Source organism: Chaetodon auriga, chromosome 17 (assembly GCF_051107435.1).
Source record: "Chaetodon auriga isolate fChaAug3 chromosome 17, fChaAug3.hap1, whole genome shotgun sequence".
Taxonomy (NCBI): Eukaryota; Metazoa; Chordata; class Actinopteri; order Chaetodontiformes; family Chaetodontidae; genus Chaetodon; species Chaetodon auriga.
In genome coordinates this window covers 2490813-2506389 of record NC_135090.1, presented here as the reverse complement: position 1 = coordinate 2506389, position 15577 = coordinate 2490813, and the positions used below count along the sequence as shown (strand labels likewise).

General features: G+C 39.5%; 1 protein-coding gene across 1 annotated transcript; it reads left to right on the top strand.

The window, feature by feature from the left end:
* Positions 1-6411: 6411 nt before the first annotated feature.
* On the top strand, positions 6412-15443 carry LOC143334966 (transmembrane protein 106B-like). The gene is made up of 8 exons (XM_076754015.1): positions 6412-6493; positions 7497-7700; positions 7880-7943; positions 9637-9796; positions 10419-10559; positions 10646-10695; positions 12051-12104; positions 12210-15443. Exons 2-8 carry the CDS (start codon positions 7505-7507, stop codon positions 12346-12348), a joined length of 804 nt encoding a protein of 267 aa, XP_076610130.1. The 5' UTR covers positions 6412-6493; positions 7497-7504; the 3' UTR covers positions 12349-15443.
* Positions 15444-15577: the final 134 nt, after the last annotated feature.

The following is a 15577-nucleotide window of genomic DNA, read 5'->3' as shown; positions in this document are numbered from 1 at the left end:
AGCTCTGTAAATTTGTGATGGACTGAATGGTTACTGAATGGTATTGTCTATGCAATATGTCCTAGGATATGGGAAATATTACATTTTAGAAGCAACCGTACATAATTAAGTCTTGGTGTGTATTGGCGGCACCAGTGATTTTTTTTCTTGTTGGGGGTTTAATTATTTATTGATCGAAGGAGCACCATGACCGAACAAAAAAAAAAAAAAAAAAAAAATGTTGGCAAGAAAGAGCGGGAGCACTTCTTCAGCCAGGTGAGTGGCTGGCTATGCTGTCATAACATTGTCCCTCGTCCTTATTACGGGAATATGCTAATGCTAGTGCTGTAGCTAAATTTAAGGATATGATCCCATCAACATTTAATTCAATACCATGTCTCAATACAACACCTACATTGCAAAAATCAGGCACATCCTATCTCAAAACAATGCAGAAAAACTAGTCCATGCTTTCGTTACTTCCAGGTTGGATTATTGCAATTCCTTACTAAAAAAATGCAGGCTTACTTATGTTTCCTGAAGTGTCCAAAAGCACAACGGGAGCCAGAGCCTTTAGCTATCAAGCTCCTCTCCAATAGAAGCAGTCTTTGTCCGGGAGGCAAACACTGTCTCTACATTTGAGAATAGGTGTAAAACTTTATTTTTTGATAAAGCTTATAGTTAGGGCTGGCTCAGGCTTGCCTTGGACCAATCCATAGTTATGCTGTTATAGGATTACACTGTTGGCAGACTTTCAGTGATACACCAAGCTCCTCTGTGCTTCTCTTCCTTTCCACCTGGACGCTGTAATGTCCTACCAAGGCATGTTACTAACTTAGCTTCTTCCCAGGAGTCTTTGTGCTTTGTCGTCTTACAGATTCCCATGGATCGTAGCTGAACCTGGATTGTGGATAAAAGCTACGTCTCCTGCCAACTGCTACTACTATTAGCCATACTTCCTTTATTATTATATCCATATCTATTACCAATACGTACATATATTACACACATAAATATATATGTATATAATATGCTATATATACTACGTATAGTTAAGAGTCTACTGTTAGAGTTGTCACTGTGATTGCATTTTTCTCTCTCTCTCTTTCTCTGTCTGTCTGTCTCTTTCTCTATCTAACCCAACCGGTCGAGGTAGAAGGCCACCCACCCACAGCCTGGTTCTGCCTGAGGTTTCTGCCTGTTAGAAGGAAGTTTTTCCTCGTCACAGCTGCAAAGTGCTTGCTGATGAGGGAATTGTTGGGTCTCTGTAGATAAAGAGTATGGTCTGTACCAGCTCTATATGGAAAGCATCCTTAGACAACTCGTGTTGTGATTTAGCCCTAAATAAATAAAATTTAATTTGAAATTGAATTGAAATTATCAATTTCAGATCAAACATTAAAGTAGCCTGTTTGATGCAGCCCACACAGCCGAGCCTGCTCCTTGTAGAATAAATAACTATGGAAATAAAATAACTATATGTGAAACTCGTTGTACCTGACATAATTGTAATGTGGATGCTATCCAGTAGATGTAGAAATAATGACAGAATGGGCCAAAGTTTACACCGCCTCTTGCATTTGCTGTTAATGTTACAGCGCATCCTCAGTCCTTTTTCTTTCTTGTCTTTTTTTTCCCACTAAGACTGCCTGCATCACACACAATGCTTCTGTCAGTCTGAATGACAGTTACTTCACCAGCCTCTCTGATGAGACATCTGAGCTTGTGGGTGATTGTGAAATAAGACAAGCTGTGATTAGTCAGGGTCATAAGTGTAGCCTTGCCAGTCACCTGACCAAGACTCAGCAAGAGCTTATGGCACTGTGATCATTGGATCTGACACGGTGACCATCGTCAAAGACAAAAATATTGTGTAGTCTGTTACAGGCATAAAGTAGCCTTCCAGACAGTTGAGAAAGTGACCCAGAAGAAAACACAGGCATTATAAATACATATTTATTCATTATAAATTAATATCAATAAACAGAACATGTCTCAACCCAGTGTATCTTTTACTTTGTCCTACAGTTTATGTCACAAGTCAAAGCCAGATTTGAAGTATTTCAAAACCAGAAACAAAACAAACCTCCCTGCCCTCCTCCCAGTGTATGCTGGGATATGCTTCAGAATGAATGAATGACTGTGGTCACATATTGCTACAAAATGATTGTGTCCAGTAAGGAAGCTGCATTGGTAGTGAACCAGAACCACAGGCCTCTGATGAACTGAGGCGCAATACAGCAGCACAGCACTTAATCTTAGTCACACAGAACATAGCAATGGTGGTGAAGGGGCTGCATGCACTGTGGATGAAGAGCTGAGCAACAAAAACAGTACTGCTGGATTGACTGTTGGATAGTGATGGCGACTCTTACAGGCGACAGCTGCTCTTCAGCTGTGTATGACAGGTTGCCACCTCTGGCTTGATTTGATAAGGGGTGAGTGTCCTGTTGCACACACCAGGATGAAATATGACAGCTTTCCAATGCTGAGAATAAAAACCATAATACTTCAACCTTGGCACTGACTGGACAGACGCTGGAAACCAGTAAGCAGAGAAAACAAGGATTTTGTTCTGATTCCACAGGCATTTTAAAAGGAAACCCTCATGTGATTGGATAGCAACTCCAATCACATGAGTGAGTGATCATGTGATTGGATGGCAACTCTGTTGTTATTGATTATCTGTGCACCACAAATATATATATTTTCCTGCTAAGCTTTAACTCTGTTCATACAATGGCCGGACGTCGTCTTCAGTTCACCCCAGAAGGCACTCCTCTGCGACAAAAGGACGGCCTGGCTGTGGAGCCCTTCTGCAGATTTCCTTTCTTTTTCCAGGCACCAGGGACCAGCTGTGTGGTCCAGTCCCCAGTAGTCACTGGTTTTATTTGGTTGTTTGCTGTGATGTGTTACATTATTTGCCATATTTTTCATTAAAGACGTTTTCAACATGTTTCTGTGGTAGTGTATATGTGTGTGTGTGTGTGTGTGTGTGTGTGTGTGTGTGTGTGTGTGTGTGTGTTTGTGTGTGTGTGTGTGTGTGTGTATGTGCAGCCCGGTTTGTGACAGTTATAATAACATCTTAGACTGTAGATCAGATCAGATCAGTTAGACAAGTGGATAAATAGTTCAGAAGGGGCAAGAAACAGTAACAGTCATATGATGAGACATGTTATAAACAAAGCCCAGGTGAGACAAACCTATGTGGAAGAGAAAATTCAAATTATAACCCAGACTGGCTGTTCTAAACATCAATCACAGTGTACAGACCCACTTCCTGCTTCAAATTTGACCTCCTGCACTTACTGTAGTTGTGTATACACAGCTTTGAGGGATTTTAACTTGACATGTCAGATGGCCTCACTTTCACTTTCCACCACCAATGTCTATCCACTCATATCTGTTGCTCCATTTAACCTATTTTCAATGATGGTGCAATGCTCTGAAATCTCAACAGTTATTTTGATGAGCCTAGTGTTATTATAACAGACAGAGCTGATGGTTACAAAGAGCTACAAAAACAAAACCCCAAATTTTGATGAACTGCAGTCTTACTTTGACTGAAGACTTTCCTTTTTTCCTCCCTATTTTTATCCTTTAACTATTTGTGACACTTCTCATGCGCACAACAGAGTGCAACACTATAAATATCCTCCAGGAGAGACTGAAAGTCTGAGAGTTTACACTGTTATCGGCATATTTTAACATTATTGTGTCTCCACCCTCTCTGTGACAGCTGACTTTTCTCTCTGCCTTCAAATGTGGCTGTTTGGAGTGACTATACACACTTTTGCCTTCTGACCAGGCTGGACAGCATGTCCTATAAAGTTCCTTTCTAGCATAACCGATCCATTAGTAAGATTTAATAAACATGTACTTAAACATAGTACAGAATGGAATTGAGTGGAATAAATTTTATTGTATACAAAGTAATCACATTTGTCATTCAAATGAAATGGAACAACTAAAGAACAAGTAAATATAGTCTGTTTTTTTTTATTTTTTTTTTTATTTTATGTATAGTGAATTTCAGAGTTTTTCCAGCAGTCACAGACACTGAACGTTGAGGATCAAGAGTGCGTGGGTTCAGTTACAAGTTAAGATATGCATGGAAGTCAACATAACATCCCATCCCATACAACACAGTAGTGTGGACACAATCTAACCTCTGAGCAAAGTGGCAACAACCACCTTTGAAAGTAACAGAATCAAGATCATATTCCCCTCACTAGGAGCAGAGGTAAATGTGGGACCCCAGTAATTGCAAAAATGCAGCTGAAGTACAGATGGATCAAAAGCAAAAGGGAAACAAAGGGAAAAAATGTATACGATGACGATGTTCCGTGATGGACCTATTAAAATAAAGAACTTATTCAGGCTACAAAAAGTGCATTAACATGTCAGCGTATACACATCACACCACCCTGATGTACCAACTAACAATACATCCCTTTACTCCAGACAGCACATTGTTTCCTGTTAACACAGTTACAAAAAAAAACAAAAAAAACACCTTCCTCAGCGTAGCCTCACTGGAATTAACCAGAAAAGAAAAAGACTCACACAGTTTAAGAAAAATGGCCATAATAAATGAGCTACAAGCAACAAGCATCATTACGCTACAGAATAAACATCACCAAAGCAGACAACACAGAGATGTATAAACAATATAAACTAGCAAAACTATAATTATACTCTTAGAGATTTATAACCATCACATAAGTTTGCTGTTGTACTCACCTGTCTGAAGGACATTCTGTGAGCCTTGAGTACTGCAGTGCTACATAATCTGCTCTAGCCTGAGCCTCTCTGCTCATTCCTTCTCAACGTATCATATGACCAGTCCACTCAGCCTCTATGTCCCACTGCACTCAACTTTTGAAACGTTTTTATCTGACAGAAGCTCTGCAGTCACAGCTGTGACAGGGATTAACCATCAGACACAGCAGAAAAGGCCTCACACACCTCACTGATGCTGGAAGTTCCTCAACGAGGGCAGAAGTCACCACTGGAGGATGCACCATGAGAATTTTCGCATTTAGCATGTTAGCCAGACCCAGCAGCCAATTGTTGATTATGACACTATGGGTGTGTTAGATGTGGGCCACTTGACCAGTATTTAACTGACGTAGATGCAACCTTTTTTTAACCTATGCTGAGGTACAGTACTGCCAATCTTACCCAATAATGACGTAATTCTTAATTATATTATATTGTCCTGCTCACAGACTGCTGGGCATGGCCCTCCAGACACCTGGCCAGAAAACATTTAGATTGAAAACAGTTGAGTCCAGTCAGTTGAGAACAGTGAGTTTCCTCTCTCTGGGACTGATGCAACTTGAAATGTGGTAAAGTCAAAATAAATGTAATAAATATATGGATAAAAAAAAATGAAAAAGTATAAACAATAAATCAATTTTGTTACCCTAACAAAAGACTAATGTAAATCAGTAATTCCACCCAAGAGGCCACATTTTCCTTAGTATGATCATTCCCAATGAGATGGTCTGGTGTTAGTGTCTCCTATACAGCTTACAGCATACTGACAGGACTGACACCACATTGTGTGTTTCAGAGCATTTCATCACTACTTTCAGTGATGGTGTGTACTTTAGTGACATATCATCTTTATCTCAGTTACCAGTTATGAAATCTGGCTGTGTAAAGGACAATGAGCATGGAAAACTGAATGAAGCATAGCCCTAAATTTATATTTGATTGGAAGTAACTTGAGATAACACTTTTGAAAAAGTCTTATGTCACAGGTTAATCACAAAAAGTAATCTACAAATTGGTTGACATAATACAACTTGTTCCCACTTGTATCTTTAAACATGATGCCATAAGGCTTAACAGTGCATTCTGTAGGCTTATTTGCAGATGAGGTAAATTGTTGAATTAGGTGTCTGGTACAACATGATCTGACTTAAACGTTTTTAACTAACAAGGTGAACACAACCAGATGTGTGTGAATGGATCCGCCTTGAGCGATTCACCCACGTTAGGGATCTTGGATAAACGCTGCCACCAAGTGGAGAATCACAAAACTGCAATTGTTGAGGCAAGCTGACGACTTCGTAATGAATTAGGGAAGCGGTTGGTAAGTGATCAATTTCTTTCAGTTGTGGTTGCTCCATAATATGTTTTATTAGGTTTTACAGCAAGTACAGTACAAGGACAGCTGTGTTCACAAAACGGAACAAAAGAAAACTTTATTCGGTTTTATTAGATTTTGGGGGGATTTTAAACTCTACTCTATATATTTGCCAATGCTTATTTTCAATTTATACGATTTATGTCAATCTTTGTTTTACTTGACTTCAGTATTCTCAGAGTTTGCAAAATCAGCTCCATTGACCTCGTAACTTCAGTAAAAAACGTATTAGTTGAAGCCGGTCTTTCCTATGATCCTGAATGTCTCATATCCGCGCATGTCTCTTTGTCAGGGGCAAAACAAAACTGCATGACCGACCAGCAGCAGCAGTCTGGTAAATAAAAGGGTCACATTCAGGTAATTCTCTCTGACCATGTTTTACTCAAATTACTTGTTACTGCTACATTGTGTCTTGTATCATTTCTCATGTCTAGATCTTGTTTGATAATAAACTAGCTAGCTAGGTAAGTTAACAATTGTATAGCTAAAATTGGCAACGGCTTATGTTAATTTTGTACATTTTTTTTTAGCCGTCAGCTAGTTAGCTAGGAAGCTAACTGGTGGAGTTTTCTCTTAAGGAGGCATTTTGACAGCTTGCTTGGTCACTTCGGTTTATTATTTAATGTTTATAGCTCCATTGCCAGTAACCTCTCTCCTGCCAAAACCGCTATATTAGGTTACTAATGTTAACTGCGTTCGTAGCTTGTCAACTTGCTTAAACTGAAAGTTCACGGGCCTAAATCAAACCAGTGTTACCGGTGGTAGAGTTAACTTGCTAAATACTGACGTTACACTTCCTAGACCAGCCTCAATTTTGATGCTTGGAACGAGAAATTCCATTGTAATACGACATACTATGTGACTTTGTTTGGCATCCAAAGCCGGAAGCAGGAACCTCTGGCTAAAGTGTTAGCCTATCTGTCTGTCAGCCTGGCCTGTCGGGGTCGTGTTGAAACAGTCTGCAACTGACGATTGTTTTAATTGGCAAGCAATGTACTTATTTTGTTAGTTATTAATTTGGTTTATAAAACAAACAGTGAAACCGCCAATCATAATATTGAAGAGCACACGATGATGTCATCAGACGTCTTATTTTGTTTGACCAGCACTCCATAACTAATTTCAGTTTATTACAAGACAAAGAAAAGCTGCAAGTTGTCACATTTGAGAAGCTGGATTTATAGAATTTTTGATTGTGATCACAATTATCAGATTACTCTTAGCAGCTTTACTGGCTTCACTGTTCACTCATTCAGCATCGCTGTCTACTGGTCCCTGGCAGTCAACCGAACATTGAACTCAGGTACGGACAGATAGCCAGCTGGCAGTGTGAATCACAGACTGTTGCTGTGTTTTCCAGGTGTGACCATGGGGAAGTCTTTTTCCCACCTCACTAAGCTGATAGGCCAAGGTGAGGATCAGGGCTGCGAGACCTCCCCTCTGGAGGACACAGAGACTGAGGATGGGAAGGGTGGCGACGTCTCCCAGTTTCCTTATGTGGAGTTCACAGGACGGGACAGTGTGACATGTCCCACATGTCAGGGAACCGGGAGGATCCCCAGAGGTAACACCAGTCAGGTTGGGGTTAGTCTAACAGTTAGACGAGCTGAGTGAAGACTGAAACGTTAGCTGTCTGTCTTCCATAGTCACATGAGTTTACATCCTGTGACAGTCCTTAACCAGGGGGATCAGTAGTTCCCAAAAGAGCAGAAAGTGATTCATTGATTGTTGCCTGTGTTTCAGGACAAGAAAATCAACTTGTGGCATTGATTCCATACAGTGACCAAAGGCTGCGGCCCAGGAGGACGTAAGTGCTTTTTCAACTGTGTGTCCTTAGAAGAACTGTTAGACAGAGCCACCAACATTGTTTAATGACTTAACATTTTTGCATAAATATGGAAGTTGAACTAGAAATCCAAGTTTAGCTAACATACTAAACTTGGATTTGCTGAAATTGTTTGTTTAGATTTTTTTTTTTTCTTTTTTTTTAATTGCATAAAAACATTTCCACCTAGGCTTGAGCCTGATTGGCTGGAGTAAGCACATTATTCTCAGATAACCTTCCAGCTCTGAAGTACTGCAGTTCTACAATTCCCAATACAGTAGACATAAAACATATTAGGGTTAGGAGAGAAAGAAAGGATCAGTGGACAATGAATTAAAAAAAAAATGCTGCCAATGTATACACAAGAGATGAGGACAGGTTCTGTGCCAGCTTGGCAACCTCACTGTGACAACAAGATCTCAGGATATGCTTACAGTCACTACACCTAACTATTGTTCAACAAGAAATGATTTGTGCACGTAACTCCTCCTGTGACCACAAACTGCCATATTTGTATTTATGTTGGATTGATTTGATAAACCATAAACGGCCTGTTAATCAGCGAGGTGTTGACAGGTGTATTTGAACTTTGGACTGTGCCAGGCTGGCTGTTTCCCTGGCCTCCAGGCTTTATGCCAAGCTATGCTAACCACACCCTAAGTCCAGCCGTGTATCTGTCTGTTGTGAGATTCTGCACACAGTAGATAGAAGAGATAGAAGAGTGACATTTCTCATGTCAAAAAGAAGTGGATAGGCGCACTGTTGAACAAATGCCTTTAATGCAGCCACCACATTGTGCAGTAGACTTTAATAACCACATGGTTCAATACATTTAATCTGCTTACTGATACGATACCACTCGTCAAAGATTCAAATATCATTGTCTCTTCATATTGCAAAACAGAAACATGTTCTGTTCAGCTGTTTCTTTAATAGTACCATCCTATTAAAAAACAACCCCATTCTGTGTTAATGCAGACGCCCCTGGGCCAAAAACAAACAAGAGAAAACAAAAAATGTGCTGCTCTCCAGCAAATACGTTTATTCTAGCTCATCATTTGCAGCATCAAAAAGTGGCTTCTTCTAGCAGAGTGGTGCGTCTGCCAATTAAATATACCCAAATGCACATTCCTGGTAGATTACTATGAATTAATTATTAGTATTTTTAATCTTTCGAAAAAACAGGTTGACAGGAGGCACAACCACCTATTTGATGTGTTTGCTACATTCCCCACTGGCACAGCCGGTGGCAGTAGGTAGATCATTAGCTGTAACATGTAGAAACAAATCATTCATGCAAATGGAACCTGAGTCAGAGGAGTCAGAAGAGCATGAAGAAGAATGTCTCATAGTCAGCCTTTTTGTAAAATATGCCACACGGATTTTAGTGTATCACACAGAGGGAAAAATGACAAATCTATCAAGTGTAAATGCAACCAAGAGGTGTAGAAACACGCTCCACCGAGGACTGCATTTATACTGTCTCTGCCATCCATCTTCATATTCACCTTCTCCTACCAACTGTCTCTCTTGCCATTAGCCTCTCTCAAAATCACAATTGAAGCATAATGTGTTCTTCGAGTAAAGCATAAATAAAGCGGTAAATTAAGGATGTACAGATAAAAATTTGAAATGAAATCTGTCCAACAATCCTGTGGTTATCTTGTGTCCTCAGGAAGTTGTATGTATCAGCATCGGTGGTGGTGTGCCTGCTACTGTCGGGTCTGGCTGTCTTCTTCCTCTTCCCTCGCTCCATTGACGTGTCCTATGTTGGGGTGAAGTCAGTTTTTGTCAGCTACAACCCAGAAAAGCGCAGCGTCTATCTCAACATCACGGTGAGCTTTGGCTGCACAATCTGAAAGTATTGATCTGATTTAAACGACCTTTCAGCACTGTTAATGGTCGAAAAGTAAAAGACACACCAATGTAGGGGATATATCTTTTTTAAAGAAAAAGGACAGCTTGAATTTGTCGCGCAACATTAACGTGTAATTCATGTGTGATGGAGATAAAGACAAATACAGCAAGTACAATAACTGTACAGGATGATCTAAGAGTGTGCATCAGATATACAAACCGTCTGTTCAGCTGTTTCTCCAGAGTGATAATATAAAGGTTGACATTCCTCTGTAGTGTCCATTATTAAAAACTACCTGCTCCAGAGCACCAATCTCCAAAGTTGTGTCTTTGCTGCCCCTGTGTGGAGAAATGTTTAATAACCTCAAAAAGGCAAGGACAAAAGTGATGTGGTTGCTTGTTTAAAGGTGCTGATAGTGTGGCGTGTCATTAAGGGCTCTGTAGAGCCTCCACCTACACCTCCCTCACCCACAAACACATGCTCCATGATCCAACATACTAACCAGTGTTTTATGGTGTTATGGGTTAAGGAAACCTATTTCCACTGCTAGAAGTGTACAACTTATACTAATGAATCTTCCAATGCTGGTTCTTCTCCAGAACACTCTCAATATCACCAACAACAACTACTACTCAGTGGAGGTGGCCAACATCACAGCTCAGGTGCAGTTTGCCAAGACGGTGATTGGTAAATCTCGAATCAGTAACACCACTGCCATCAGTCCTCTGGACATGAAACAGGTACAGCTCAGTGTCAGTTCACCAGTTAACTGTTCCTCTGTGCAGGTACAACTCTGACTTGATGTTGTCTCCATTTCTGATTCCAGATAGATTATATGGTCCCCACCATCCTCGCAGATGAGATGAACTACATGTAGTGAGTACTGTGCATACTACAGCAGGCATGGACCACTGGCCATGTTTACACGCATGATCTGATCCAGCTATACACATTCTGTCAAAGGTTTTATCATGTTGACCTGTTTACGTGAGCCTCCAACACAAAAAGAAAAAGAACAAAGATTTTAAATTCTAGATTAGGGGTGATACTGTCACTCAGCACAAAACAGAGTTTTTTCAGTAATGACTTGTTTTACCTCTGACCTTGTCCTAGTGCAGGCTGTGGTTTGAAGTTCAGGCAGCTTGGAGCACACAGGGCAGTTTTAAGACAAAGTCTGAACTTCCTATCAATTGATGGTTTTTATATATCCTCACTTCACAACTTTTTACTTTATGATTAAACAGCACATTGTTATTTCTTTAAATTGTTTGTTTGCCAAAGCATTGATCATTAATACAGTTAAAATGGAAAGGGTGAATGTGTTGCATTGCATGTTGATGTAGGGGTGCTCAAAATTTTGTGCTGGTGTGCCTAAAATCTTCAGAAAGCACCATCAGTGCTACTAGTGGAAAGAGCTAGTCTGGAGCCCTGTCTAATGATGATAAGCATTATTCTTTAATCAACTGAATATTTATTTGAGAAATAGTAGTGTACAATTCTTAAAAATAAATTATACACATTTGTCAAATGTACCACAGGCCAAAGTGATGTCTGGGCAGTAAGAACAGCAAAATGTCAAAGACTCCATTACATACAGACTTTTTCCATTCCAGGAACTGAATAACCCATAACCTGTAGTTTCCCACAACCTGAACCTGTAAATCATGTTGTACATGAAGCATGTGACTTAAACGTCCAATGAAGAGAGGAAACACAGCAGCAATTGAAACAAACATTCTGAGAGTCCTGTCAGAAAGCTCCTAACTTAGCCTGAAAATTTCTAGCAAGGAGTCCTTGCTTAGGACTCCTTGCTAGTAGCATGCTTTTTTAAAAGGTGTGATTGGTTGATAATGAGGATTCATCCGCTGTTGAAAATAGTCCCCAGCTAATGTATGATTTCCTATTGTCTGAGTAATGTAACACTGGACAGCTGTTTTAGGAAATTGGAGACTTTTGGAATGATGCATTGTTAGTTTTGGTTTTTCATGGGATTTGTTTATTTGTTTATTCTTGAATAACATCACCTTTTTTGTACAGATATTGTATCAAGGGTCTATCTGTTCAATTTTTCAATCTGCAAGCTCTGCCGTTGAATCTTGGTCTTGAGAACAACTTCACAACTATTTTGTACTTGGCTATCACCATTTTTGTTTGAGTTGTTGGTTGTGCAGATGTCATATCAGCTGTCACCTGTCCTCATGTGATTTCTGGCTGTTATCCCCTCTTTCCAGTGACTACTGCACTCTGCAAACCATCAAGGTTCACAACATTGTCGTCATGATGCAGTAAGTTGTGTTGATGTGTCATTTATCATACTCTTGATCTGAACATTTGACTTCGTGTGTAGTTTGTGTTTGTGGTCTCACCTCGTCTCTCTACACCCTCTGCAGAGTGACCGTCACCACCACATACTTTGGTCATGCGGAGCAGGTGTCTCAGGAGATGTACCAGTATGTGGACTGTGGAGGGAACACCACCTCTATCAGAGGGATTAGCAACACGTTGAGCATCCCACACGCTGCTGAGTAACCCCACCACTGTCCTGCTCACTGGCCTCAAATCGGGGTCTGGAAGCTAGCCTTAGATGGTTTACTGTGTTTTCCCTTCTTCTCCACCTGCAGTCTCTAACAAACTGCTGCTGCCACAATACCACAATGTTTCTTTCAATATCAATACGAGAGGAAATTCACATGAAGATAAGAAAATTATGTTAAGGAAGCACTTTGCAATCACGTAGTTTTAAGCTGTTTGCTTGAGCAGCTGCAGGTATGACAATTCATTTCACTTCCTTTGTTTTCTTTTTGTAGCAGCAAGTGAGTTTCCACCCTCTCAAGGTGATGCTGATCAGGAATTTTATTTTCCACCACTCTCTGGAAGCGTAGAACCTAGCTGCTGTTAAATTTTAGGCCTTTTATCTCAAGGTAACAGTGTCACTGAATTGTCAAGCTTAGCAAGGTTTTGTCAAGTTAACAAATTATGTTTTTGTGTTGCTCAAATTTATTTCTCTGGAGTCTTATCCCACTGTCATTGCTTAAATACTTGCTTACTACTAAGTAGGGCTAGGTATTGTTGATTTTTTTTTTTTTTTTTTAACCTTCGTTGTGGTACCAATACATTCCCTTATTTTCAATCCCTAGTTTGAGGAATATAAATGTTTCCGTTCAAATCTTTATTCTTTTTTTCCCGACTAACAGAATATACCAAACTTCTAAAGTGTATCCGTGTTTGACATGACCAGACATTCTGTTCCAATTAAATGCAGGACAGTTTTCAATAAGCAATTCTACGGACGCATTTCAGACAGTATTCCAAAAATATTGAAGTTTCACACATGGATGAAATGGTCTGTCATATTGTCGGCTTACTATTTTTCATTTCAGTAATCCGCTTAAAAAACAATTATTAGCTTGATAACAGTGAAGTTATGTAGAGATAATGAGTTGAAGCTTTTCCTGCTTCACATAATGAAGGTATCATTGATATGTTAGGGATGGGATTAGTCCAACAGCGTTGAAGTGGCATCATAATTTATATTATCGTGACAACACTATACAACACTGTTTGTGTTCTAAACTATGATCTATGATTTTCCAGTTGTGCTCCTAAAGCAACAAAAAGACTTGATAGAGGTTCCTACCAGACCATAATGCACTTTATTTAAAACGCATTTAGACTGCACACTTTATTAACAATCCCAAGTCCTCTAAAGCCTGTTCCTCCACCACAGTGTGTTAGGCTCTATGGAGGAGGGTCGACAAAAAGTGGTGTCACTGCATGCTTAAGAGTACTCGGATACTGCTGTGACTGATTTTGACATAAGGTCGTGTTTTTCATAGTGTTTCTCTCTGACTACTGTCTGCTATGAATTGTACAGTCTGCTGTCTCACCCACAGTTTCATTAATTATATTGTTTTTTTTCTGTCTCCCATTAATGAAATGAAGCCACTCCTGGTGGATTGCAGTCATACCTCTGTGTGTTCTGGTGGTTTGGTTTGTTAAGCTTGAGACATTTTGGGAAATATGCTTTCTTACCGTTTTACCTATAGTCAGATGAGAATTTTAAATCGAATGTTTGCTGTTTGAAGACTAAAGGCTCAGCCACACCAGCGCTGAGAAACAGTCATTTCATTTCAACAGAATGCTCACAGTCATTGAATTTGTGTGGGGGGGGCAAAGTAAATCTTTATGCATCTTTTGCATCAAGTCCAACTTTGATGAACATTTAACAGCAAACTACCTTAATAAGGCTGATCTTTAAGGGAATGGTGAGCAGCAAAGTCATCATAGCCTATTAGCTGTGTGGCACCATACCATTTATATAACAAGGATTTTCATCCTTGTGAAACAGGTGTCACTTTCTGGTGTGAGCAGCCCGCAACTCCCTTTTAGTCAAAGGTAGATAAAGTATATGATGCCGCACAGCGTGTGCAGACAGCATGAGTGCACCAGTCCTTGGCAGGACAAGGAAAATGTTTTGACAGTTACTCTTTATTTAGCTGTGGGTTTATCACGTAATAGAGACGACAGGCTAGCAGTTCCCCCACACGTCCAGTATTTGTGCCAAGCTAGAAAAAAAACACTCAACCCATCTCTGGATTGGAAATGCAGAGATGAAACAGATGTACATCTTCTTGTCTTTATCCGAGGAAGATGGTGAACAAGCATATTTCCTGAAATGTTGGACTGGTGTTGGACTGCAGCTGACAGTAATGTTATTTATTGATTAATCTCTCTATCCACAACCCAAAAATAGCAGCTTCTAGTCATCTATAACAGAAGAACAGCAGAACTTCACAGAGCGAAACTGGCAAATTGTTGGCCATTCATTTTTGAAAGAGTCAGTTCCTATTCAGTATTTTTTTTAAGCTGTACAACATGAAATCAAATTTCCGAGTATTTATTCTATATGACACGTTAGAAGCAATGCAGACATGTTGACAGATCATCGGACCACTGAAGCCTTTCAGTAGATAAATCACGAAAGGCTTTTTTATTTTTAGTTGTAGTAATAATAGATTTCTTTCATCATGTACTCAGAATCTACAACTTACTAACATTTCTTAGGGGAACCCTGTAATTTAATTGCCTCTTTGACTTTACATGCTGTTTTGCATATTATGCGTACTAATCACTACCACATTCTTCTACCTGTGTTTGGTGTCATCCTAGAAATGGTGTTCTCATTTTTCTACCTACCTAAAAAAAGAACAAACTAATAGGAAGATTTCACTTTCAATTTATTTTGTTGATGAAACTCCAAAAATGTATATTTTTTCATCTTTGACTAAAAATCATCCAGTTGTGTCTCCAAGCTATTTTGAATTTGAAAACATCTGGCATATCTGGAACTGTAAATGATTCATGTGAACATCCTGTAAATACTAAGTAATTGTGTTTATAATATCTTCATACAAACTTTGGAAAACTACATCTGTCGCAGTGGGTGAGCTTTAAAGAAAAGCATACCTGATTTTTTTACTCTTGCATACACCTTGTTATTGGTAAACAATCACTATGTGTAACATTCGAAAGGTTGTTTTAGACTCCTACCTCTAATGTCATTTTAAATTTCGTTGGTTATTATTCATAGTGATTGTTGTGGGAGCATGAATAAAATTTTAAAACATGATTATCTGTGCAGTGATTTTGTGTGCGTGTGTGTGTGTGCGTGCGTGTGTGTGTGTATGTGTGTGTACATATACATACACAACCCTGTTTCCAAAAAAGTGGGGACACTAAAATAGAATGTGATGATTTG

Excerpts from the sequence above, each read along its gene's own strand:
- LOC143334966 (XM_076754015.1), top strand. The coding sequence starts at position 7,505 with ATGGGGAAGTCTTTTTCCCACCTCACTAAGCTGATAGGCCAAGGTGAG. Across the intron at positions 7,701-7,879 it reads AACCGGGAGGATCCCCAGAG|GACAAGAAAATCAACTTGTG; the intron begins GTAACACCAGTC and ends CCTGTGTTTCAG. Across the intron at positions 9,797-10,418 it reads GCGTCTATCTCAACATCACG|AACACTCTCAATATCACCAA; the intron begins GTGAGCTTTGGC and ends GTTCTTCTCCAG.